This window comes from Paramormyrops kingsleyae, chromosome 11 (genome assembly GCF_048594095.1).
Source record: "Paramormyrops kingsleyae isolate MSU_618 chromosome 11, PKINGS_0.4, whole genome shotgun sequence".
NCBI lineage: Eukaryota > Metazoa > Chordata > Actinopteri > Osteoglossiformes > Mormyridae > Paramormyrops > Paramormyrops kingsleyae.
The window spans coordinates 26533178-26558905 of record NC_132807.1 but is presented as its reverse complement, the minus strand read 5'-3'; the positions used below and the strand labels follow the sequence as shown (position 1 = coordinate 26558905).

General features: G+C 43.8%; 1 protein-coding gene across 2 annotated transcripts in view; it reads right to left on the bottom strand.

The window, feature by feature from the left end:
- The window catches only part of LOC111832746 (protein naked cuticle homolog 1-like), a 40910-nt gene extending 15708 nt beyond the window's left edge, over positions 1-25202 (bottom strand). Inside the window, exons 1-3 of one of the 2 annotated variants that reach the window (XM_023790415.2) lie at positions 8897-10124; positions 8746-8778; positions 8418-8557 (exon numbers count right to left, since the gene is read on the bottom strand). In XM_023790415.2, the coding sequence (XP_023646183.1) occupies positions 8418-8557; positions 8746-8778; positions 8897-8921 (198 nt within the window). In that variant the 5' untranslated portion in view covers positions 8922-10124. Of the gene's footprint in view, positions 1-8417; positions 8558-8745; positions 8779-8896; positions 10125-16137; positions 16197-25013 lie in introns of those variants that run through there. The other variant, XM_023790416.2, reaches the window with a different exon arrangement.
- Positions 25203-25728: the final 526 nt, after the last annotated feature.

Below are 25728 nucleotides of genomic sequence, written 5' to 3'. Positions count from 1 at the left end.
TGAATTCATAAACCGAGTGATATACATTAATAAACATATGAAAAGGTTAAGATATATGAAACAGGTAAAGCTTTCATTATAATAAGATATAATACCTGTCAATTATTCACATGGACGTATGCAGGAAGCCAAGTGTATACTTACAATCATGTTACAATCACCAAAACAGCAAACAGGAGTTGTACAGAGACATTGTACACAAATTCTTCAATGGACTTATGTCTTTACCTGTTCTTTAGAGATGTACAGGTTTTAAAAGAACAGCTGCTAGAATTGCTTACAGGTGCCCGTTTGTGTGCGTGTATGTTCACGTGTCATCATGCAGCACCTTCAATGATCCCGCAACCATCTGTAATATTCTGTGTGAGATTAGCATTCCTGGGAGCATTACTTCATCGATATCAAACCGCCAAATCATAAAAGCTGAACCAAAGAAGCGGAGCGCTGATTTACAACTCTGCATCTGCACACTGGGAACACGCACGGATTCCAGCTAACCTCCAGATCGTGCACGCCTCGCCAGCGCCTTTACAACCTGTTTACGAAAAGCTTTCACCTTTGGTAATTATCTTTACGACTTCGCTAAGCCCTATGGCCAGGATCTCCCTAAGAAACGGCACGGTCCCAGAAACACAAAAGAACCACAAAGCAGATTTAAAAAAAAAATAAAAAATTTTAAAAGTTTGGCTTGCAGTGGCATTATAAAGACAGTGTTTCTCACATCTGGATGTTTTACTAAGCCGGTTAAGCTTAAATACCTTTCAAGCAAAAAGCTGCATAGCCCTTGAGGCAAAACCTTCTCCCAAGTCCAATTCCTTCACCATTACACTACATGCCATCCTCCGTAAAAATAGGTCGCAGCCACAACTATATAAACCCAACAGCACCAGAGGAACCGAAGACACTAAAAGGGGCGGGGCCTACCCCCTCAGCCGCTCCAGCAAACAAAGGTTACAGCAAGAGCAAATATCCCCCCACCCTCCAAGAAGCGCCTTGGTGGGCGCCACTGGGCAGTCAATACCAGTCTGAGGGGCTTCCTCTCAACAGAGCTGGGGGATGGAGCAGCTGGATAGAAGTTTAGGTGGCCTGTCACTTAAAAGGCCTGACGGACAGAGGACACGACTGCGGAGCGTAACGAATCACCAGGTTATTGGCCTTTTAATGCGAGAGGAGTTCAGAGAGGAGCAGAGCACGGCGCCCTGAGCTCCGGCACACACCCACCGCGCTGACGGCTCTCACACCTCGCCCAGGCACGCCGACCCAAACCGGCACTTTTTTTTTTATAGCATATTTTACAAGAAAACCCTCATAACACTAAAGTAAAGAGTTTTTAAGCTCTCAGTACAAATGTGCCAGCAATTTCACGGACAAGACCTAAGCGGCTGTACCTGCAAGCTCCAGATAAGGGGTTATGGGATTTTGTGAGGGCAAGCAGCCTTTGGGAGGTTTTCCACTAACGATCAAAATAGAAAATGGGAGCGGGATGGGGGTGTTGTCATGGAGCCGCTTTTTATTTGGGGATGATGGAGGCCCATTTGAGACATCTCATCACCTAAGAGTCTGTGCTACTACTGTACTGTCGACACAGAAGGTGCAGTATATAAATCAACATGTAGTATTGACAATAAGACACAGACATCAGCTGTCAGTTGCCCAGGGCTTCACCACTGGTCAAGTTTTGGTCTTTTTTCTACCCCCCGATTCTTCAAAGACACCATGAAGCCCAGGGATACTCAGGCTAAACCAAGAGATGCAACCGAGCCAAATTTCACTGCAATGCCATATTTTCCCATAGTTAAATCTTTATTACTATTCTGCACACATTTGCTGAAAACGATTTTTACTTCTGGATCAGAGAGTCACTTTCTAAACATAGGCAAACCTTTGCCCCAGTTTGCTGGAGCTGGCTAGACATCCAAGCCCAGTTCCAGATCTGTCAGTTTGAGCAGACAGGCTGAGCAGCCCAAAAGGTGATTTCTAAGTGGGACCTGCACAAAATGGTGTTTGGGGGTGGGGGGGGCTTCTTTGTTCACCCATTCCAGCCCGACCTAAGCAAACCGCAAGGCAGACTACTTTGTATACGCAGCCAAGATCAACGCCACGGGTTTCCCCCAAGCCGACAGAATTCCTTCACAAGCAGGGGACGGGCTTCCTGCCACGGCGCTCTGGGAAACACTGCAGCCTTTGAGGGTCTATGACCTCCGGTCCAGGTCTCCCTCGCCCGTTCTGGGGCACCTCCCTAGCCAGACAGGCAGAACGTACAGCCGCAAGACGACGGCGACTTGTAACAGGAAATGAGGCAGGGCTGAGAACATCAAAAGATTCAAATCCAACCACTTCTCAGATGTCTTAGAAGACAAACACAGGCTCTGGAACCTGCGCAAGTCCAACACACTTCATGTAGGATTCGCGAGAACACTGCGCACCCCCCAAAAAACAAAAGATTTTGAACACAGAATAGCTTTTGGAAGCCATATTCCATTGTGGATTCCCACCAATGAAGAGGCTAACAGATGCATCCTGTAAATGATGACAGACTTCAGCAGCAACACCCACCGCAGAAACAAACTTCAAAGCATCTATTTGTTCGTCATTCTGCTGACCCAAGTTCCCATCAGAGATCACCATGATCTAATGATCAACGCAAGGGGCCGACCTCGTCTCTATAGCATCACTGAAAACAATAAGCAGGACTTTCACAGAAGGTCAGGTGATCAAACTGTAGTCCACAAAACAATACACAGCCTGCAAAAAGGCACAGGATTATTTTCCCTCTAGCGGGTGCTCCACGGTCTACAGATATTTTTTTTGCGGGGGGGTGAGCCGCACGACTGCTAATCCGTAGGGATTCAGATGCACATTTCCCAGCCGCGCTTTGATCTGCGGAGCACATTTGTGCTACTTAGCCCCAACACGCACAGAGCAGGGATGCGCTGGCACTATGGACATACGACAGGCAAACCTAATCTTGGAGGTGGGAGGGAAGCTCTGGATGTCAGTCCAGGACTGAGAGAACCGTCTCCAGTGGGTCCTAAAGAGCCCCAAGTCAAGTGGCATTTTATTGTCATTTCAACCATATACAGTAATACAGTGCATAGTGAAACGAGACGGCGTTCCTCCAGGACCACGGTGCTACATATCACATCGACACAGGACTACATTAAGTGCAAGTGTGCAAAAAGTGCATACAGTACAATGCAAAAACAGTGCGACAAGACAAAATAACCTCAAGCATTCAACTTCATTTGAAGCGAGTTGTACCATCCGATACAAGTTAACTCCGCACTTCGGAGCCTTGTTCCCCAAAACAAGTGCCTTAATTGTGATAATATCGAAAAGCTCACAGAATTCCATAAAACCACATGCCTGACGTTGAGAGGCCATGACACTGCCCACTGAGCCAGCACCCAACAAGAAGAGTTTTAAAAACCAACTTCCACACACAAAGACAAATCATTATACAATATAGACAATGTATGCTCTAGTACAAATTCCACCAATTTTAGCCCATACAGCCTATAAACTGATAGCTGGACGGCACATTCCTGGTGTGGCTCCGTCTGACTGCAACCCACTAGGGTCTTGTGTATACCTGTCAAGTTAGACCACAAATGGCATAAATATTTGATCATTTTTCGTATGGTGGAAAAAGTAACTGTATTAGGAGTACGAGACAAACAGAAGTGTGCAAGTAATAAAATATACATTTCTCAGACATCTATGAAAGGAAATATTTTTCCACATCCGACTGAAACGGAAGTGAAATGTATCCTTGAAATAAAAAGCATTTGACTGAGGTTCACTTTAAAAGTTAAGTGTAGAGTTGAATTTCCTTGAGAGATAAGGAAGCTGAACACTTATAAAATGATAAACTTGAGAGGGTGGGGGAGAAAATAGTGAACAGATCAGTGAAGGTGATGATTCACTGAGTACTCCAAAGACAGAAGCTAGCATCAGGGCTGGGGGTGTTTGAAGTCTGGGAGGTGAGAGTTCAGCGGGTGAAAAGAATTTTAAAGAACATCTAAACCATGTTCATCATCTCAAAGAATCCATCAAGCCACTCTGGCGAAGGGCAACAGGAGAGCGGAAAGCCGGGCAAAGACGCCGGGCCTCAAACTGTGCCGGTGTTTCCACCCAAGGAGGTCTTAACAAATGTGAGAAGCCTACTTATTCAAAAGGGGAAAAAAAGATTATATTCTCACACAGTATATCAAACGAGGCAAAACAGTTACACACAAAAATTAAGAAATGTGTTTTCACAACAGAAGTAGTTTATCTTAAGGCTTGTACAGATATTCTCTGGCAACTTAATCTTGTATACACATACACACACATACGCACAAATACAAATTCCTCCGAAGTTCTAAAAAGAGCCAAGACTTAATCTTTAAACAAGACTGTGGAAGACAGAAAGTCTGATACAGCACGTGAAAGAGGAACGACGAGGAGCACTGCACCAGGAACTGTCAAGAGGTTCTCAGAAGCCACAGCAGAATGTGCCTGAAGCGCATTCAGCACACTGACAGCTGCCTGCGCTTTGGGGAAACAGATGGAGGCAAAGCTGGGGAAGGAGCAGACACCCAGCAGAGCCCCAGAATGCATATGGAAATCGTTAAAGAGCCTGTCGCTGGTTTCTGACCCCTGTGGTGTACGACCAGAGCGGTACAGCCTCCACCTGCGACTCCCCAGCGCTGCTGACCATGGCAGAGGAGACGCTGGGGGTACCTCATCCAGAAGCCCCCCCTGCAACCACCACCACCCCCCAACAAGGCTGCTGTGGGCCTCAGAGTGAGCGAGAGGCGCAAGCAGTTCAGATTTCACCACATCGATCTGCTCCCATTCGGCCTGGCTTGCAGTGACTGCTTGCAGGGCTACAGGCTAAATGCAAGAAGCAGATGGAGTTGGGGGGTGGGGGGGTTCGGGGTGGGGTAGTGCAAAGAAAAGCTTAAAAAGATCTGTCAGATTAAGTCTCGATAGATGGATGTGGCTAATTAGCAATTCCTTGCCTTAAGGATAAGATCTACTTCAATGCAGGACAAGAAAACAATTTTCAAAATTAATGAATAAATGACAACAAATATAAATAAATGAGCAGTGAAAGCCTCCCAGGTGTTTAAGCAGGTTTCAGGCCTAACTTGTACAAAGTAGTGATATCAGGCCAAAGCATTCGACAAATGCCGTACGGAAACTGTAAACTGTGATTTGGGCACATGTGACAGGACTGTTGTGCTGGGATGAGCTTGTGCAAGCCAACCAGTTTGGAGAATCGCAATGCATAGTAAAGTGGGCCGATCCTTCTGGGGAAAAAGGGGAAAAAGGGAGGGGGCAACGGTTGAAAATGGCAAGACTTTGGTTCAATTGAAGAGAACTGCCAACAGAGAGCCCACAATCAACAACTGCCGGTCAAACAACCGATACCTGCATCTCATTGTATGTCATTGCATCACAAAACAGATACGATTAAGAATTTCAAAATTCCACCATCAGAAATCGGGCAAAAAATGAAGAACTATAGAAATGCAGTTATTACATTATGAAAAAGCATCATCTTTCTATTAAACACAGCACCAAAACAGTGTCAAACTAAAAGTAGATAAACGTCATGGAACATGCCCACTCCATCCATAAGGTAAAACTCCATCATTCCAGAGGAAGCTTGCATAAATTGCAGTCAAAGAAACATTTTGTACTCTTCCCCTCAACTTCTCCAACAAAGTTCCCATATGGCAAACATAAATCACCGCCTAGGTTCAAAATTAACACTCCTCGCTCTGAATCACAAATCTGACATGGAATGCCATTCAACTCAAAGACCGTCAGGCTCAGTCCACCTCGTTCTGCACATCTTTAAGTTCCTTCAGCCCTGTTTCTTTAGAGGTGCCCCAAAGCACTTAATACATCATATTGGGTACAACAACCCCAAATCTACCACAGGCACTCATAACACCAGGCCATTTCTAAGAGAAGTGCATTAATCATTCAGGCTTCTTATGTTCAAACAAGTCTTTTGTTCAAACAAAAACAAACGCAGCCAACTTGTGTTCCAATAAATATTTGGAACTTTTTATCTCATTTTATTCATCCACATCACAGAGGAATCACATTCATAAAGTCAATTATTCATAACAAAGGGCTCTCAAGGATCCAAATTGCCCACAGTTTTCAGCAGGGTTTCCAGTTAACAGTTTGGGGGAAAATATAAGCAAAAGGCAGATTTATTCACCACAGAACAACAACGTGTTCTCAGATGATTTTTTATTATTTTTTTTTGTTTGATCAACTCCAGGAACCAAAAGAAAATGCTGCAGTAGTTATTTCTGAAGCACTTGGTCTTTGTACATTAAAATCATCAAGGCGTTTATGTGCCGGCAGCCATGCAACAGCATCTGTCACAAAAACCGCTACTGAGATCCAAGCCACTCGAAACTTCACGGTGATTAACGCCAGTACTTAGCAGCCGTCCGGCTAAACCGACCCGCATACAGTAGCTCACACGGTGCATATTTTCGCTGGGCCTTTCTAGTCAACTTCCTCTCTCAAATGGTTCAACAGCCATTCCTTTGGCATTTACAGCAGCTTTGTTCAGAAATCCAACTCCTTACCCACTATGCTGACCACACCGCATATTTACAGCGCAGAGCACAGGATGTTCTTCTAGAAATGTCATTCCAGAGTAGACAGGTATTTGTACATGGACAGATATGGATGATAACACTGCAAACATGCATAGAAATATGAGATAGATTCAGATTAGGATCTAATATATCAGAGGGATATATGAGATATGGCTGCAACATTTTGGTAGATCTCAAAGGCAGACAAAACCATATAAGTGCATTACTGTCTGCTACGGACCTCCAGTGCTGGATGCACATCTCAGCTTTCCGTCACTCAAGGGGGGGGGGGGGGGTATCCGCAGAGATTGGATCGCTAATGTCCTCCTGAAACCCTCTTCGGGAAGCCATTGCCAAGAACCCCCCCATCCCACAAAAAAAAAAAGCAGTTCCTGAAGGTGGCTTTTACTAGACAACATTATTCCAGCAGTTTCACAGGGCAACAGACACAGAGACCACCTTGCTATTGCCATTCATTCCGAAAATCCTATTCGCTGGCAGGCTGCCAGAGCGCCGAGATCCTGACCGAGGGAACAGAGCAAGAATTTCAATGTACTTGTACTTTCGTACCTGTAACATGGCACATAAAGTTGCAGCTCAACAGCAACTATTTGGAGATCCAAAACTTTTGGACCCAATCATTGTATCACAAGTCTTTTACCAGCACAAGTAAAATCATATGCTTTTGAAAAACAACTTGGATCACAGAATCACCAGGGTAAAGAGAGACTCCTCTCCAGAGCAAAAGGGATTTTAATGATCTTTCAAAAACAGGCATTTTTCACCAAATGTATGTATCTAGCAACTTCTATCTGCCACCTAGCCTCCATTATCAGGTTTATTTTGCCCCTCTAAGCATTCTCAAGAAAAACACAAATATCTGCTTCATCTCATTTCCAGTAAATCTTTCACAAACAGCGAATCATTTGGAAAACTTTTCATGGCGTGCATTTCAAAGTCTCAGTCATCAGCCGAGAAACTAAAGCCGCGTATGAACGCTTCACTCGCAGCAACTGAAGTGAGGAGGGGGGGGGGAGGTCCGCCAACATTCGTGTTTGCTGAATGTCAAATACACCCTCCACCCCAAGGAGCTGCCGAGTACACACCATGAATGGTCTTAAACTATTATTCAGTTGTTTATTTGAGGACAACAAAACCTACTTTAAAAAATAAAAATGACCAAATACATTATCCATTTGTGTGCTTCTCGATCGTCCTGAGTACAGGATACCTGACAAGTTGACTGGTCTAATATTTGTCATTGCTATTGTTTTTTTTTTAATATATTTTTTTTTTCTCCAATTATTGAATAAAAGGGGCAAACACGGCTTCGATCTTGAAACCAAGTCCTACATTAATTAACCCACCGTCTTCCGTAGCCTAAACGTTATCAACGCCACAAGTCAAATATTCCATAAAACCATAAAAATTGAAATATAGCAATTAAACTTACTCATTGAAAAACGTGAAAATAAAATTCAATTCAGACTACTCCCCGACAAATAAAATCTTTAAATGCCTGTGTTCTGCTTTTCTAAGGGCAGGAGCGATATGTCCAATCATTTAAGGAGAAAAACTATCGATCACTAAATGAGTATTTAAACCTTAAAACTACAGAACTACGACGGTAAATATTTACGGGGCTGTTCGGCGTAGTCCCATAAATAGGGAGTCTCAGATGTTGCGTGCAACTTCACACAAAAACTGGCACGTCTGAGCGGACAGTGAGAAGTTAGAGTGTAACACGCCAAAAGCCGCGCAGTGCGGGCTGCTCTGTAAGCGCGCCGCGCCTCGCTGCCTTACCCGCGGCGGAGCTCTGCTGCTGGCTTTCTGCTCGCAATCCCGTTGCTCCAGCGGCGAGCCGGTGCAATAGTACTTCTGTTTAACCATCCATTCGTCGATTCCTTTTCTGGCCAAACAGGCATTAACTACGAAACTGTCACCTAAAAGCACAAAGGAGACACCCCATTAACGAAGCTAATTAAAAGCGCAGCGACTTCCAGCTAAATTGCTCCATAGACGCTCATACTTGCTGATAATCACGAAGCTGCAAAGACAATCTTTTCAAAGGAAATAGTTTTCAAAGTAACGGGAACCACGTTTAACAGCACTTTTTCCTCCAAGTACTCACCTTCGGGGCTCTCCCTTGGCTTACAAACGGCAGCTTTCGGGTTCAGTGTTATAAATAAAGGAGAACAAAATACGTAAGAATTAGCGCATTTAGGAACATTTTCTTAGTTCTTTACGATATAATAAAATAATAGTTTAATTGTAAGACTCACCATGTTTCGAATGAAGTTTACCCATTTTTCTGCATTTGTTAGCTGCTTTGTTATTTTTATATTTTGTAATCCAGATACCCGTTAGTATTAGTCTGCGGGCACGCAATCTCGGAAAGGACCGTAAACGATAGTACCCTGCGGTCTTTGGTCTTAGGCAAGTATTCCCTGCTCGGATCTCCTCTCGCTCCCCAGCAGAAAGAGGCGGTTACCAAAACCCACACTTCAACCGCGGCACCGACATGATTGACACCTCGGACGGATTAGTCCACTCGCGGGCGGCCGGCTTCGGACCGGAGCATCGCATGAATGACGCCCTCGGATTGTGAGAATAAAAAAGGGGCCGTTAGCGCGCGCCATCTGCAGCCAGCGGAGCGGCTGTGCGTGGAGGCAGGAGGCTGGAGGCAGCAGGCTAGGCAGCGAATTAATGTTAAACGGGTTTCTTTTTAACGCAAATGGGAAAATAAATATGACCAACAAACACGGAGTCCCTGTTTATTTATAGGCGGTGGTAATTATAATTAATGACACCCAAAATAAACATTTAACTTTTATTATTACATATAGATTTATTTCCTTTTAATGTATCAACTTAATAACCTTTAATAAGATGTTTGGATGGATAGATGGATGGATGGTAAGGGTTGCAAGCAGGGGAATTTCTAGCTATTGAAAAGATCAGAGGCTAAGTCAAGTTTACTTGGGGCTTGACTTTTTTGTTTTTGAAGGAGAATGATTGGCACCGGGGCTAAAATACCAGGGGCTATAGCCCCGAGTGATCGGACCAAACGACGCCCGTGGTTGCAAGTGATGAAATCGCGACTTTCTTCCTCGATCATCGCACGCACGTAACATGTCCCGTTGTTAACTTTAAGAAATCTCTCTAATTGTCAAATACATCCACAACAAATAAACACATATATAATAACAGTTAATGACGTTTCAAAGTTTCAAAGAATTATGCGGGAGAAAGATTCTACCGATAAACGGGACTTCGTCGAACAACAAGCACAATATGTCCCGAGACTGAATGTTTAGGCTCTGGTTGCTGACAAAGATCTTCTCGACCACCTGCAGCTGCAGGCTTGTATTCTCTGAGCACTCGTATGGGTACCGGCAATGCCCCATTAGTAAGAACCAGCGCTCCCAGTGTCAGCAGATATAATCACTGGCATAGACTTAGGCATGACTGCACCACTTCTGCCAGGAGCACGCTCAGATGCAAACGCTATTTCTTCGTTTAAAAGGCAGCTAATGGTTTATCTGTACGCATGGTTGTTCTGGGTATTTAAGCCCAGAGGGGAGCGAGGACATGTGGGGGTGGGGAGGAGTGGGGGGGGGGGGGGGGGGCGGGAGAGTTCCTCCCATCCCCCTCTCTCCTTCCATGGCCGCCCTGAAAAACCCTAATCGGCGTTGAGCTGCTGCTGGTCATAAAAATACAGGGAGCAGAACTTCAAAAGAGGAGCCCCTGGAGAACTTTGTCAGACTGAAACATACTGGAAAGACAGAACAGTAAAAGCTCCTGGGACGTGGAATGGGATGGGAGGTGCAATGACCATGACGGTCTGTAGGCTGAATGTACAGGCCAAGTGACACTTACGTAGTCTGTGTTCCCAGACGGGCTGGCTTAAACCTCTACACAATATTCAAATGAATCTTCGAAAACAATTAATTAAACCTAAATGATGGAGAAAAGGGTGAGTATTTAGAGATGCATGGAGTGCATGGAGATAGATACACAAATTACGTAATATTATAATAATGTTACGATGTGGATTTAATCCAGGATAGCTGGGTTGGCAGTATTTTGAGAGCTTTAATGTGAAGGCCAGAGGGACCTCCAGTGAACTCAGGCACCAAGGCATCCACATGGCACAGACCTCCCAGCACATTCCTGGTTGAACAGTGGTTTCCACATCCTGAACGTATCATCACATGTTGTACCAGAAGAAACCAGGCACCCCTTTGAACTTCCCAGCTACAGTCTCACAGATGAGCTTGTTATTATTGCCGTCTGCCCGTATTGCTGGGAAAAGGAAAGAAAAAAAAAAAAAAGTGGCCTGGCTTTTCGACACACTTCCTGCGCTTTGAAGAAGTCGGCGGATAGACAAATTTACAGCAGGGCCCTCGCTGCATTTAAAGGATCTCATGCTTGAAATGTCCCTCCCTCCCCCAACGACAAAAAAAAAAAGCCAAAATCACTGACGCCAAGTGTCCTTATCGCTGACGAGAGGCTGCATTCACAAAGGAAGGACTTCTCCTGTCACTCTGCGGTGTTGACAGACCAGAAAACGTCTCCTCGTTATGGAAGGACAAAAAAAAAAAAACTACAGTTATGCCGAGTAATAGGAACTTAGGGGAGCCACACAACGTTACGTCAAGTTATGAGCGATGCGCCAACTGACCATTTTACCTGTTTATTTAGCGGCCTGCAAGACATCTGTCACAGGAGGCAAGCTATGGGAGAAGAGTCTGAGGCACACAAAGAGGCAGCCGTGCCCCCAGAGACTCACAAAGACGGCATTCAGCTGAGGACCACTCCCCCCTCCATAATGATTACGGGGAGGGGGGGGGGGGGCGCATGAAGCTCGCCTGTGTTTATGTCCTTGGAACAATGTTGGCAGGGGCCCCCAAGGGTGTCCGAAACAAGACAGAAAGAGCAGCTGCCGAGTGTTTTAAGTACAAACATGTGACTGTTGCCTTTTCTGAGCGGATAAAGGAGGAAGACGTTGTAAAGGGCAGATGCGAATCGCCGGCAGAATACGCCGCCGCTTCCACCGGGTCATCGGCACCCTGGCGCATTGTGGCCGCGCAGTATGTGGCGTGTCCAACGCCGGTTCCGCAGAGGTGGATTATGGGTTTTTTTTTCCCCCCTTTCCCGGAATGGGGAGGATTGTGGTCAACGGCTGCTTCAGTTATCATTGAAGAGGTACCTGGGAGCGGGTAGTGCAGTAGGTATGGTAATGGATGGGTGATGTTGGAGTCCCTGAAATCTGTCCCCGGGGATCATCCCTACTGCACTACCCGGTAGTAGCATGTAAATCTGTTGAAAAAAGTCACATTGGGCTAAAGAATAACCCAAACAAAGTTTACTAAGAAACATAAACATGCACACAAAAGCAAACAGGCAAAAAAAATTACCCTAGAAAAATAATCCTGTGAAGTGTAATAATATCCAATCACCATTTATATTTGCGACTTGACCATTGAAACGTAATGGCATTTTTCCACCGGCATACAGGAATCAGGCAGTAGCTGAGCTGTACCATGAAGAGACGTTAGTTACAGCGCGGTCCCGGTTTCCACTACAGAATGGTCACCTTAGTAAAGGTGAGAGTGACAGTGCCGTGAAAGCGAAGAGATGCTTATTTACTGTTCACACTCTACGTCACGATTTACTATGTGCTCATTTCCGCTAGCGTGACTGTGTGCAAATCTCAGTGTTATGTTAGCATCAATTGTTCTGTCGATATATGCTGCCTTGTCGAAAAATGCTACCGCAGTGCTAATAGATAGCCCTAACCCTAACTCTTACCCTAACCATAACCCTAACCCCCCAAAACCCTTACCTTAACCCTAACCCTAACCCCTAAAACCTAACCCTAATCCCAAAACGGTGGAATTGCACATGCGCAGAAAGGCTCGATAGCACGTCTCGATAGGTAGTATTTTTCGACAGAACATCAATCGCTAAGAAAACTAGCATTAACTTGTGTAAATTTGCATTATGAATCCATTCCTTTCAATTGTTTTATTGTACTTTTTTAAGTAGGAGTTTGGAAATTTTGGAAAGTCCAGAGTTTTCAGGAATGCATCAATATACATCACGATGTGCAATACTACTAATAATGAATAATATACAGAATCGGTCTTTGACAGTTGATGTCACACTCGCTAAAGTCGCAGTGTATTCTGGGTCGAATCGCCATTTTGCAGGTATATAACTCAAGAGCAAGCGTTTGCATCCGCCTTTATCCTTCGAAAGATGGGATACTCGTGCTGTGTGAAAGGCTGTCATACTAAATCACAAGGCAGAAAGGTGGACCACAACATAAGATTTTTTCGGATTCCCACTTGGAAAAAAGGATATGGACGGCAGGTAGAGGAGGTGTTAAATTATTCCATGTATTATTATTTATTATGCATTTGTAAGGCTGTCTACATGATTACAGTTAACTTCATCATATAATTACTAATAACTTAACTTGAACATAAGAACATAAGAAATTTATTGAAGTAGCCATTTGGCTGCATCCAGACCTGTTAGAATCTAATATGCCTGGACCATGTCCCCCCTTAGTCTAATTTGTTCGAGGCTGTACAGATTTGTTTGCAACTTGATTACAAGTTAGCGTACCTTTGCAGTGACGATTGTGTTGTCGCAGTCCTGCGTTCGAAATGTGAACAGATCCTACACCCAGCCATTGATGAAATGTCCGTGGGCTTCAAGAGATTTATAGTTCTTGAACTGTTCATATGTGTAAGCGCTGATACCATAAACAAGGTAGTTTGTTATATCCAGAGATGAAGTTAGAGGCAACAATGTCGCGTCGGAATTCCATTTTTTTTATGTGAGATCATACGGATCTATATTGCTGATTGTTGACAATTTAGCCAAATACTGATCCCTGGCATCCTTCGTAAGTTTTTCTCTGTAAGGAATTTTCTTGTTCTGCTTTTTCTTCTCAATTCTTCCTAGTGTTTGCGTCCGCGAATACCTTCAAAATGGCGAATGGGGGCGTGTCAGACAGTGCAGACACGTGACTGACAAAGACCGATATGCCCTTTTTTCCTTCTAATAATACAGTAATAAAGCTGCATCGCCCTGCATTTCGACCAATCAGATGATGGTGACATCACCACATCAGTGCAGGTACGGCTCTCGTAATTTGCAATGGAAAGGCGTGTCTTTACTGTACGGCTCAGTTCTTGGTGTCCGTGGAAAAGCATCATAAGCCAACCGATTAAACCAGGCAACTTCCTACAATCACAATCACAAACTCAGATAAGAGCCATCACTGTCAATTCAACTGTCAGGAAGGATAGTAAAATTAAATGAATCGGCAAGTGTTAAAAGTGACATAAAACATGGACTGGACTGTGTTCGCAATCAGTTCAATTAACACAACAAATGTATATTAGGTTTCTCAAAAATTTAGCTAAAGAGAGAATCCATTAATCATCGGGCAGCTTTTATGTTTGACGTAAAATTCAACCTATAAAAATTACAAGCAGTCACCATCGATGCAAGTTGTTTGCACTTGCAGAGAATGTCATGTATTTGGTGATCTGAAAGAAAAAGCTTACAGCTGACTTTTTTGTTTTTATCAGATGATAATTCAGACATACAGCCCAGTAAAATTAAGTTTCTGCCTTTTTAATCAAAATGGGAGGATCAAAAGACAAGTACAGGCTGTAACGATAGCACAGTCACACCATAATGTATGCGATACCTTAGACAGGGAAGAATCCCTTCATGGTTTCGCTTTTATTAAAAATTGCTGATTCTGTTATTGTCCCATAGTGCAAAAATCTTCCATCCCACTTTAAAATTCCTTTTCATCTGATAAAGGTCTTTTTTTAAAAAAATACCCAGAACGGGGCTTTAAGCTTGATTACTTACTTTGCCAAATTTACCCACTTAAAGCGAAATTCGTACAGCAGATGTGATCAAAAATCCTGATAACTTGGCCACCTCGCGGTCAAAATAGATTTTTTTTTCCTTTCACTAGTGCACCAAACATGTTGTCCAAATACAGCTTTATGCCCCCCTAATTTTGCTTTCATTCCCATTTTTGGCTATCTGCTGCCAACAGTTTTTAAACCTCTCAGGATGGAGTTTCTCCCGGAACGAAACTCACAATTAGTGTATTCAGCTGAAAACAGTAGGCATCGCGCTTTGATGTGGGGATCAAAATGGTGGAGCAGTGTGTTTTTGTCCAAAATGACAGGCCTGCCCAGTTCCCTAATGGAAAGCTAATAGAGAGAGAGGTTTTAAGATGCTCATTAATTATCCGGCCCGTCATGTGCTTGGAGGGAGCGAAAGAGGGGGAGGTGGAGGAAAAGGGCAGGGAAGAGGGTCAATGTTGGCAGAGGCCGCCAAGGGTGTCTGAAACGAAATGATGGAGAGGCAGGAGGGAGGGGTGGCAGAGGTAGAGTGGCCGAGGACACAGGAAGGGGGGTAAAAAGGAGAGGGCGGAATCGGGGAGAGTCAGGTAGGGAGGGGTGAAAAACTGCAACCTGGAGCGAGGGAGGAAGAGATGGGAGGAGGAAAAAGGAGAGAGGAAAGAAAGAGGAGGGAAAATAATCCTTTCCCGAGATAAGAGAAGCCAGGAGGACAAGAGCTTCAAAGGCTGGGTGTGGGGGGGGCAGGGAGAGGGGGTGTCCCCAGGGGACCGTGCGGTAAACCTTCCGCGCATCATCAGAGATTCAGAAGCTGAAGCTGCCCCCCCCCCCTCACACACACACACACACTTTACCACCTGGGGTCCTGCGCGCACTCAGGAGTGGGGTGTCTCTACCTTTGGCCCCCATATTGTGCCCTGACGGAGATACGCGTACAATAGAATGCTAATGTGAATAGCAAATGAGCAGAACCCCCCACCCAACTAAAAAAGACAGAGACTTCTGCTGAAAACCCTTTGATTCTTGTCACATTTTTCTTTACACATCATCTCACAAAAAAATGCCTTGGGTTGTTCTTTAAGATCCAAAAAAGGAAGATCATTTTCATCTATTCAAATAAGTGATTTAATTTATAAACATTTATTATCTAATAAAATACAATGATAAATGATTATCTTAGATAATTGTATATTTGTAAAGGAACAGTTAAGTTACATTAATACAAAGTGTGACTCAATTCATAGGACATAGTATTATAGCGTGACTGTCAGAAAACGACATTGTACATCTTATAACGTTTAACAAATAGCAGGAGAGCACAAAGACTTTTACATTTTATTTATTTATCTGACACTTTTAGCTAAAGCGATGTACGGTTGAGAAAGCAGCGTTCACCAGTCCCTGCAGCAATTAAAGTTAATGGCCTTCCTCAAGGGCCCAATGGCGAACTAACTCTGCCAGCCCAAGGATTCAAACCAGCAGCCTTCCGATGCAGGTACAGGCTCCTAAACCAGCACCCCCAAAGTAGAGGGAGAACCTGAAGACTGAGGAGGACCCTTTTCCAGCAGCCCACAGGGGCAGGAGAGGATGGACAGAGCACCAGCCTGGAATGAGCCTACCTTCACTTCAATCATCGTGTATCTCTCTGTGTACCAAGCATTCCTGGGTGGACAAGTGTCTGTAAAAAGGAATGAAGAAAAGAACAGACTTTAAGACCTTGTCAGAACTAAGAGCCGCAGACTGTATTAAAATATATTTAATACTTAATACTACAGAGATACATGACGGCTCATTCCTCATTACAGGACATATTACCTGTAAAAGTCATTATTCATTTTTAACCATTTTACAAGGACATCTTCCCCAGTTACATCAAGTAGTTAAGCGTATGCTCACAAAAGCAAGTAACTTAAAGATCAGTGTTTTAAAAATTACATTTTTTTAAATGCATTTGCATAACATTTATTAAATACATTTATATTTACTTAAGTCATTAAATAATTTTTATTGAATCACACATATCTTAAATACTAAAACAGGTATGTTTTAACAGTTTTAAAATAAAAAGTGTACTAAAAATTAATTTATCATGACTATAAAACTAAAAATCCAGTTAAAGCAAACTTTTTAAAATGCTTTAAAGGCAGATTTGCCCGCTAATAAACTGTGTATTAAAAAATGTTTTGTCACACTTTCAGCACAGTGTACAAATCTGATTCTGGCATTCTGAAGCGATTACACGCCGCCATGATGAAACAGAGCAGAAATCCAGGATGCACTCTGCTTATGTATCGCTGGCCGTTCCCACTAGCAGCATGCAAAGCATCATGGGTAATGGAAAGCTAGACTCAAGATGGCAGACAAGGGATGACGCTGGAGTTACAGTCTAAAAGTTCCCTCATTATGGTCATAACACCGGTGCCTACCATACACATCACCTGTAAGGTTTCAGTATGAGTATTGTGTTGGTACAGTTCACCTCAAGCATGGATAAATATGCTACCAAAGAAGGTTGAAAACTGACTCCAAAGATCTCAATTGACTCTTTTGGTTTGTGGTCATTCCCTATATTTTGGTTGTCAACTGCGTGATTCAGGATTATAACATAGCATACCTGTAACTATCATAACATGATATAGCAATCAGAGTTGGGTAATTCAGGTCCAAACCCACCTCTGATTGCTATATCATTCAGGTCCAAAGAGTAAAAGTCCAGATCAAGATTTTGTTTCAACCAATCAGTTGAGCATAAAGAGTCACAGTCACAGAGTATCCAACTGTCTGGACTTTTACTCTCTGGACCCGAATCACCCAACTCTGATAGCAATACAGGATATCTGAAGCATAGAATAGCAAAAACTGCTATTGTGCCATATTCAGGAATTAGCATTCAGTATCCAACATCCTGCAATGAAGTCATCACTAATGAAAATCAGGTCTTCAGCTTCAACCATCCCAGAGCAGACCACCCAGACTTCATCTCCATGGGACACACCAAAGCCATTTCAGAGCATTTACCACCCCCACATACAACCTTTGCTCCTGCCTGTGTCTTGTACATCCCAGGAGGGACTCGCAAGTGGTGTGGCCCTTTGGTTGTTTGTATATGTATCATTTCTGCATTTCCTCTTTCCTGTCATTAGGAATCAGCAGCAGTGGAGGAAAACATCAATACTCCATGTGGATGTGTGGACTCAGAGAGCAAGTTTGCAGTCAGAATTTGCAAAGTAAACACTTTCATATTTGGGAAGAGTCAGTTGGGCACAAATGATTGATTACAATGTTCCCTCCTATCATGCTGCTTGACTGGACATCCCAGTTATGCCTTTCAGAAACTAGCAAAACTGGTACGATATGTGATTTGTTCTCAGTCGTAATTTTTGTTGTCACATGACCAGGACTGGTGGAATGTTTTGTTGACAGAGCTTGCTACTGTTGGAGACACCATGACAATGGACTAACTAACAATTAGGGCATAACATAGACATGAAATAAATACAAGACACACAACAGAGAGGAAGAAATGCGATGTATGTGATAATACAGCAGATTGTGCAGATTCAATCAGTGCAATGCACAAAACTGATGCAGGCGACTGCATACAGCATACATCTATAGAGCAGCCATACCGCATGTAGTTCAGACTAGGATCCATCTGAAGCTAAGCCGGTTTGAGCCTGGCCAGTAGTTGGGTTGGAAACCAACTAGAAAAGCAGAGTTGCTGCTGGAAGAGATGTTGGTGTGGCCAAAGCAGGGAGCCCATCCTTGTGGTCTGTGTGGATCGCAGTGTAGTGAAAAATAACAATGGTGCCGTCCTTTGGATGACACATAAAACAGGGGTCCAGACTCTCTGAGGTCATAAAAGATCACTGGGCATCTTTCGAAAGAGCAGGTATGGTACCCAGATGTCCTGCCAAAAATTGCCCACTGTAGCCGTATCAAATCTGGCCTCCTAATCATCCCCTATATCTAACTGGTGAATTCTCTCTATCCCAACCACCACCTTAGCTACTGTATGGTTAGTGTACTGGTACAGAATGTCTGTCGTCACATCATCCAGCTACACAGTGGCAATTCAAGTGGCTCCCCATTGCTTCTGTAAAGTGCTATATAAATGTAACATTCATTCATATAATACATCACATGCAATGAACAATTATGACATAATGTGCAAGTCAATTTTATATATTAAATTCCCAGTTACTTGTGTATCTTTACATGTAAACTGGCATCAGAAACAGGGAAAAATGTAGGTATATTAAAGATAGGATCAAGCACTGAATAAGTCCAACCATTGTATTCAGAAGTGAAATAAAAACATGACTCCACACGTAGGGGGTGATCCCGTGCAGGGTCTTCCCTGCATCATGCCCTGTGCGTCGTGAGATAGACTCCAGGCTGACTGTGAAACTACACTGGATGAGCAATTTTGGAAAATGCATATACATCCCATTTATGAAGGTCAGATGCAGAACCACAAAAAATTGCCTGTTCCAAGAAATGCCATAATGCAACAGAGGGGGGGGCAACGTTGGAAGATATCCCACCAGAACTGAAGCCTTTATTCAGAGTCCACAGCAGAGCATGAGGAAAATCGAAACACTCATACAATAGATCAATTCTTACACCTAATGAGCATTGTGTGGTGTGCAGCTTGTCTGACTGGCAGACTTGTCTCAGCAGAAATGGAATTGGGTCTCTTTGTGTCGAGGCTTGGAACCAACAGCAGAGGGGGTGGTTGGGATGTTGGTGGTGATGGGGGGGCGTGCATTTGTGGAGACCTGTCAAGTTGGGGGGGGGGGGGTGTGCATTTGTGGAGACCTGTCAAGTTGATGATGTCATCCCTCTGAAGGGTAGGCATTCTTCTGGCCACTTATGCCTGGGAAAATGTTTCAGAGCTGCACTGATTAGAATTGAAGAATTTCACACAAAATGCTTCCCAGGGCCTCTACTGGGCTTATTGTGTGGGTTTAGGGGGTGGGGGGGGGGGGGGGGGGGGGTACAGGGGGCAGTTCACTAGTACACTGGAAGACAGTATCACTAGTAAACTGGAAGTCAGTATCACTAGTACACTGGAAGACAGTGTCCTTACTCTCCATAACGTTGGAGGCACCTTCCAAAGACACATCCATGTGAACCAGCTGAGTGCAAACTTCCGCAGCCGCTTCACTCGTCGCAGATTAGCCAGGACTCTAAAGTAATCACCCCCCCCCCCACCCCCCACAGCACTAGTGCCCCTAACCTCCAAAATAAGACACATCTGTAAGAATTTAAGAGCTCCAGGATGAAGATGCCATACACAAGTTAGAATGACGACATGAAATGTTTCTAATGTTTCAGTTTTTATGGAAAATATATAAAGTCATTAGGCCCTGCGGAAAACACTTTACTGCCTGCCACTTGAGCTCCCTCAACCACTCTGGACAAAAATATCCATTTCTATTATTCTCAGGTTCATATAGCCTGGATTTTCAGTTTTGCATGAATCTTTAGCAAAACAAAATAGGACCTCATTGCTTCGTGCTACTTCTTGCTCAGCTAGCTGGCTATTTCAGTGCTAATGCTATGACATTAGCAGGGAGGTTGCTAACGCACAATCAGGCTACTTACTGCCCAAGTCCATACCTCTGGCGTTTCATAGTCTTGCAGAGACACCACTAACGTGAATTCAGTAAGATCCACGGCTCTCGCAAGGCTGCAGTGAGATGCCTGCCTTTGATCTGGAATCCTTGACTTCATGCCAGATCAGCTTTTCTCTCAAGGAGACCGTTACTGAGGTATAAACACAGGGTTCCCCGTTCGAGACAGATTTATGCTGACAAATAGGAAGAAGGTATTGCTGCTGTGCCTCACCAACCGGCGCTGCCACTGTGCACAAAGCCACTTGACTGTAACAGGGGCTAATTTGGCTGTGTTATTTACACAGTGGGAGTGCTAATCCGTAAATGTTTATGTAGCTTAATAGATTGGCAATGTTGTCTTCGCTCCATACTAATTTCTCACTATCTATAATCTGAGGAATGCTTTTAAAACACTCTGTGGCTGCCAAGGAGAAACATCTAGCCTTGGAGTCCAAAACCAAATCTGGCAATAAAAGGATTCAGGAAGGAAAGACAATGAATATATAACACAGACTTGAAGAAGAGTCATAAAAACAGGAAGAACAGACCTGCCAGGTCCATTCCAAGGATTGCTTCTTTTGCAGTTTGAAAAATCTATACTGGTTGTTGACACACATTTATATATTTTTTAACTGTCCCTTTTTTCTGTAACCAAAGATTAACATGATTCATTTTCTTTGGGCAGATTTGTACAACTGCAAGCCTGCAAGTGTCATGATTGGTGCTCACGGACACATATGCAATCCATCCATTCTCTGTTTTCGAGAAACACTGGACACGAGGGGCTCAGTAACCTTCATCATGCACCCACCTAATTCTTATTTACATTTCTTTACTTGGCATGTGCAGGGTCAGACCCTGGAACAATTGGGGGTTAAGGGCCTCACTCAAGAACCCAACGATAAAATTGCTCTGCTGAACACAGGATTTGAACCAATGACCTTACGGTCAGAGAAACAGAGTCCTAAGCTGCAGAGCAACACAGCAACCCAAATTGCCGCAAATAAATTTATAAATGCATACAGTAAACGCCCGTGAAATGGGGACCTACATAAAATCACTATGGTCCAGTGGCCATAGACTGTGTCTGGTCTGGGCAGGGGACTGGAAGAGAGACTGTCATGGTCACATGATCCCTTTGGGCTCCAAATGTAAGACTGAGTCAATAAACACACACACACACACACAGGCTCTCTTGGTCCTATAGGAGTAACTCAACCCACCCAAAACACATGAGGAAAAAAATAGTATTAATATCCACAGAGCTCATTATAGTTTGCATTTCCTTGTCACTTTATTTTACTCTGTGTTGTTTATTTTATTGCAAGTTTCACCAGAATACAGTAATACTTTCTGGAAGACAAGGTAATGACCTCAAACTTAGTATGTTAATCCTAGTTACTTTTTGGCTCTTGCTAATTCAAATTTGAATTTATTTCTCCTCATTAGGTGCTTATGGGTGTAGCAGACCGTGGTCACCAGGCTCAGCGCTGACTGTTTCACCGCGTGCAGGACGTCGACATGAAAGGCCGGGACTTGAGTAAACATCAATTACGACTGTCATCTTACCACCCGTGACAGATGCAGCTTTAAACAGCTGGACCAGCGGGCTTCAAATGCAGGCCACCACAGAGATATGAAGGTCCAGGCTGAAATGAGGCCAAGCTGGGCTTTAAAGGCAAATTCCACCCAAAAAATACATTAATCTAATTCCTTTTGAGGCAGATTTCCAGATTTCACTAAAAAACTTGTTTTATGGAAAAAAAAATCGTCACCTGTGCCAATTGTGATATTTCATCAAAAGAGAGGGGCCACTGCAACACCTTACTGCTTCATAAACCTCCAATTTCCGTGAATCCTTGGTGCTGTTAAATGGCAAAGTGGTTGCAATGGTGGAAAAATGATCATATGAAGTCACCGCCTATGACACACATCAGGCAAAGAAACGTTTGAGTTAATTATTTATCACAGATAATGAAACTGTAACTTTTATTTCAGGTACAAACACACAGTTGGACCATGTTTAGCTTTCATTACAATACACATTCGTCAATACATTGTTCCCACGTGATTATGCCTCAACATTTTTTTCATCCAGATTTGCATTTGTTTGTAGTCGAGTTCTTTTATTGATGATAGGTGAGTTGAACCACTGCGTAAAGTCTTCTTCAGCAAGTTCCAAAGACTTTCAATGGTGTTAAGGTTAAGACTCTGTGAGGCCCAGTCCAAGTGTGAAAATGATTCCTCGTGCTCCCAGAACCGCTCTTTGACAATCCAATGAATCTCGGCATTATCGTCCCGGAATAAGCCCATGCCGTTAGGAAAGGAAAGATCCATTGATGGGAAAACCTGGCCATTCAGGATTAAGGTATTGAGTTGATGTCACTTTATTGCTACATGATGTTGCTGAGCCGTAATTATGATCCAATCATAGGATCTAAAGTCTGATTTAAATCCAAACGGTGACTTTTTTTGGACAGGTAGTGTATCTCCCATGGAAATAAAAAAAGAAATATATACAATAATGAACTAAATTCAGCAGTGTTCCTCTTAAAAGTCATGTTTTTGTACATCATTTGTTAAAGCAGAGGGACCCCAAAGCCTAACCTAACCCAGTCCAGCTGGAGCCTCTGATAGAGAATTTGAGCCCATAAAAGACATCTGTTCTTGGGCTAGAGGGCAAATAAAGCCCAGACCTTGCTGGCCCGTTTTTTACTGTTTGGTTTCTTACAGGACTGTTTGCTGACCCTACAGCCCCTGAAACAGCCCATGAACACACCAAAAGCACAGAAAAAACCTGACCCTCAGAAGAAAGATACATCTCCTCTTTCAGGTGCTGTTTGTAAACGCCGTAAAACACTGAGAGGGCGCATAGCAGGCCCAGAAGAGCTTTCTACCACAGCTGGAAAAACTGACAAAGGTGATGAAGAGTGTTTGTAAGGGATAGCTTTGTTATTCCTTGGTGGGGGGGGGGGGAGACAGGGTCAACACTCACAGCCTCTGTGACCCAGGACCACACATTGCCGGAGACTTCAGCACCATGCTGAGACAATGAATCAGCCGTAGGGTGTTGGAGGTCACCCAGAAGCACATGCTGGGAGCAGCTCTGGCACCCAGCAGCGTGGAGAAGAATGAAGCTCCTCGGGGCAGCTGGGAGGCCAGCAGAAGGCTGGAGACCAGACTATATACCCCTCTTCCTCCCCTTGCGAGGAACATTACAGGCAAGGCACCTGGGACATCACAAAGAAAGCCCCCTGGAATATTGCAGGAAGGGCCCCGGGACATTAAAGTGGAGGGCCCCAGGACATTGCATCTAAGGGCCCCGAGACATTGGAGGCGAGGGCCCTAGGACATTGCATCTAAGGGCCCCGAGACATTGGAGGCGAGGGCCCCAGGACATTGCATCTAAGGGCCCAGAGACATTAAAGGGGAGGGCCCTAGGACATTGCATCTAGGGGCCCCGCGACATTGGGGGCAAGGCTCCTGGAGGTGATTAAGGAACCACATAACTATAACAATAAAACACTGAAGAACAGCAAGACACTGAGCTTACACATTAGTGACAGTCAGGGGAACATGGATAGTGTCTTCTTGCCCTACACAATTTTCCGATCCGTTTCATATTTCTCATCTTTGAGCTGCAGCCAGCTGTCGTGCCCCAAGCACTTACTGCCTCTGAATCAGGGCCGGCTGGACCTCTATTGGAGCCCTAAGCAAAATTTGATTATCATAGTTGTCATTTGTCATCTTCCTTCTCATTCTGTTGATCAAATGGAGGGGTTTCCCTGGAGGCCTGCTTGGAGGTAACGAACAAAACATTTATGTAGTTATTTAGTGGGCACTTAGTGAGTGGTCAGTCAGAACCCTGACTAGCTTAAGGTCCAGTTCTCTGGGGCCTGGTATGTTGGGTCAAGCCCTTTCAGCACGCCACCACTGTGCAGTTAAGAGTACTAGTCAAAATCTCATGTTACTAATAATCTTCATAAATAAGCCATATCCATATATATATATATGCCACACAGGCAAATAGCAGGTTCCAAACGCCCATTAGGTAAATGTAGTTAAAGAATCAAAAATGAACCACTGAATATGATATAGAACTCTTTAATTTACGATTAATGATTACTCCGGATATCTGAAAACCAGACAAATATGACATCAGATCTGTTACCAAATGAGAGTTTTCAAGAGTTAATATATGTTTACAGCAAAAGAATCATCTGCAAAGTGAGCATAGCGATGCTGCTCCATCAGAATGGTTAAAAACACCCCTAACATCCCTTTGATCTCTCCGCTACTCTGAAAAATGCTAATCTGCCCTCCGTGTTACAGATCAGAACCCCCCCACCCCCCAGCTTTTTAAAATATGGTTTTTCTCAGATGGTCAAGCGTGATTCTAGCCTTCTTAGTCCACTTTGATCCACAGCTGCTTTCCACGCATCTTCCAAGCAAGAGTTCATAGCAAATTTGTCACTGTTCTCTGCTAAGACCCCAACCTTCCGGAGCCCCCATAAGCTACCAGGGCTAAAAATGCTCTCTAATGCTGACGACTGGAGGAGCTTACCGCTAACAGCTTAACATCGTTACTGTTCCCATTCACCTGTATTGTATCGTACTCCATTAAGGACCTGAGATCTATTGGTAATGTCGTACAGAATCTGTGCCCAAATCAGGTGCATTTTTGCTTTATATATCAGTAAGGACCTCCATCTGTGGCACCAGCATGGTCATTCTCAAAGATCCTTTCCAAGTTGAAGATCACTTATAGAAAGTCAAGAAGAAGACAAGGGACTAAAGTGATAAAGGCTTTTTACAGAGTGCCCATCTTCATCAAAGAATGTTTCCATTCTGAGGGTAAATAAAAGTTTACTCACGCGTGAAGAAATCCTTTCTGACTTGATTATGGTGAAAGTGAAAGAAAGTCTTGTCCAGTGAACCCATTAGTCAACATTTAAATGTGAAGTTCAGCACTGTTGGATTTAACGAGCTCTTTATGTGACAGTCTGACACAGAAACCGGAACGTTCAGGCTGAAGCACAGCCTGTTCCCACAGCCTCCTCCAGCAGACCACATTCCAGAAGAATGTCGCTGGCTCTACCAGACAGAGGAGGAACGCTGCCAACGTCCAGACAAACATGTAACAAAATCAGTAACAAATTTGCTCTGAACTCAACAGCTTTCAACATTGGTGGTTTACTGTCACTCCGCTGCGGAGTGAGCCAAGCCGTACTTGGTCCTGATTTTAGGGTCTCCCTTCATTATTCACATCACATTAGGCATTTTCTGGGTACTGTACTGAACACACTAAGGTCATGAACTTCACTAAAAGGTTATATATATATATATATATATATATATATATATATATATAGAGTGAGAGAGTAATTTATAGTCCATCCTTCCATTTTCTGTAACTGCTTATCCTAGTCAGGGTTGGGGGGGGGCAGAGCCTATCCCAGAAGGCAGGGAAAAACTCAGGATGGAGTACCAACCCATCAGAGCACACATTCACACACGCCATTTACTCACCCAAGCACATCTATGGGCAATTCGGTAATACAAACAGCTTTAGCATGTTTCTGTGGACTG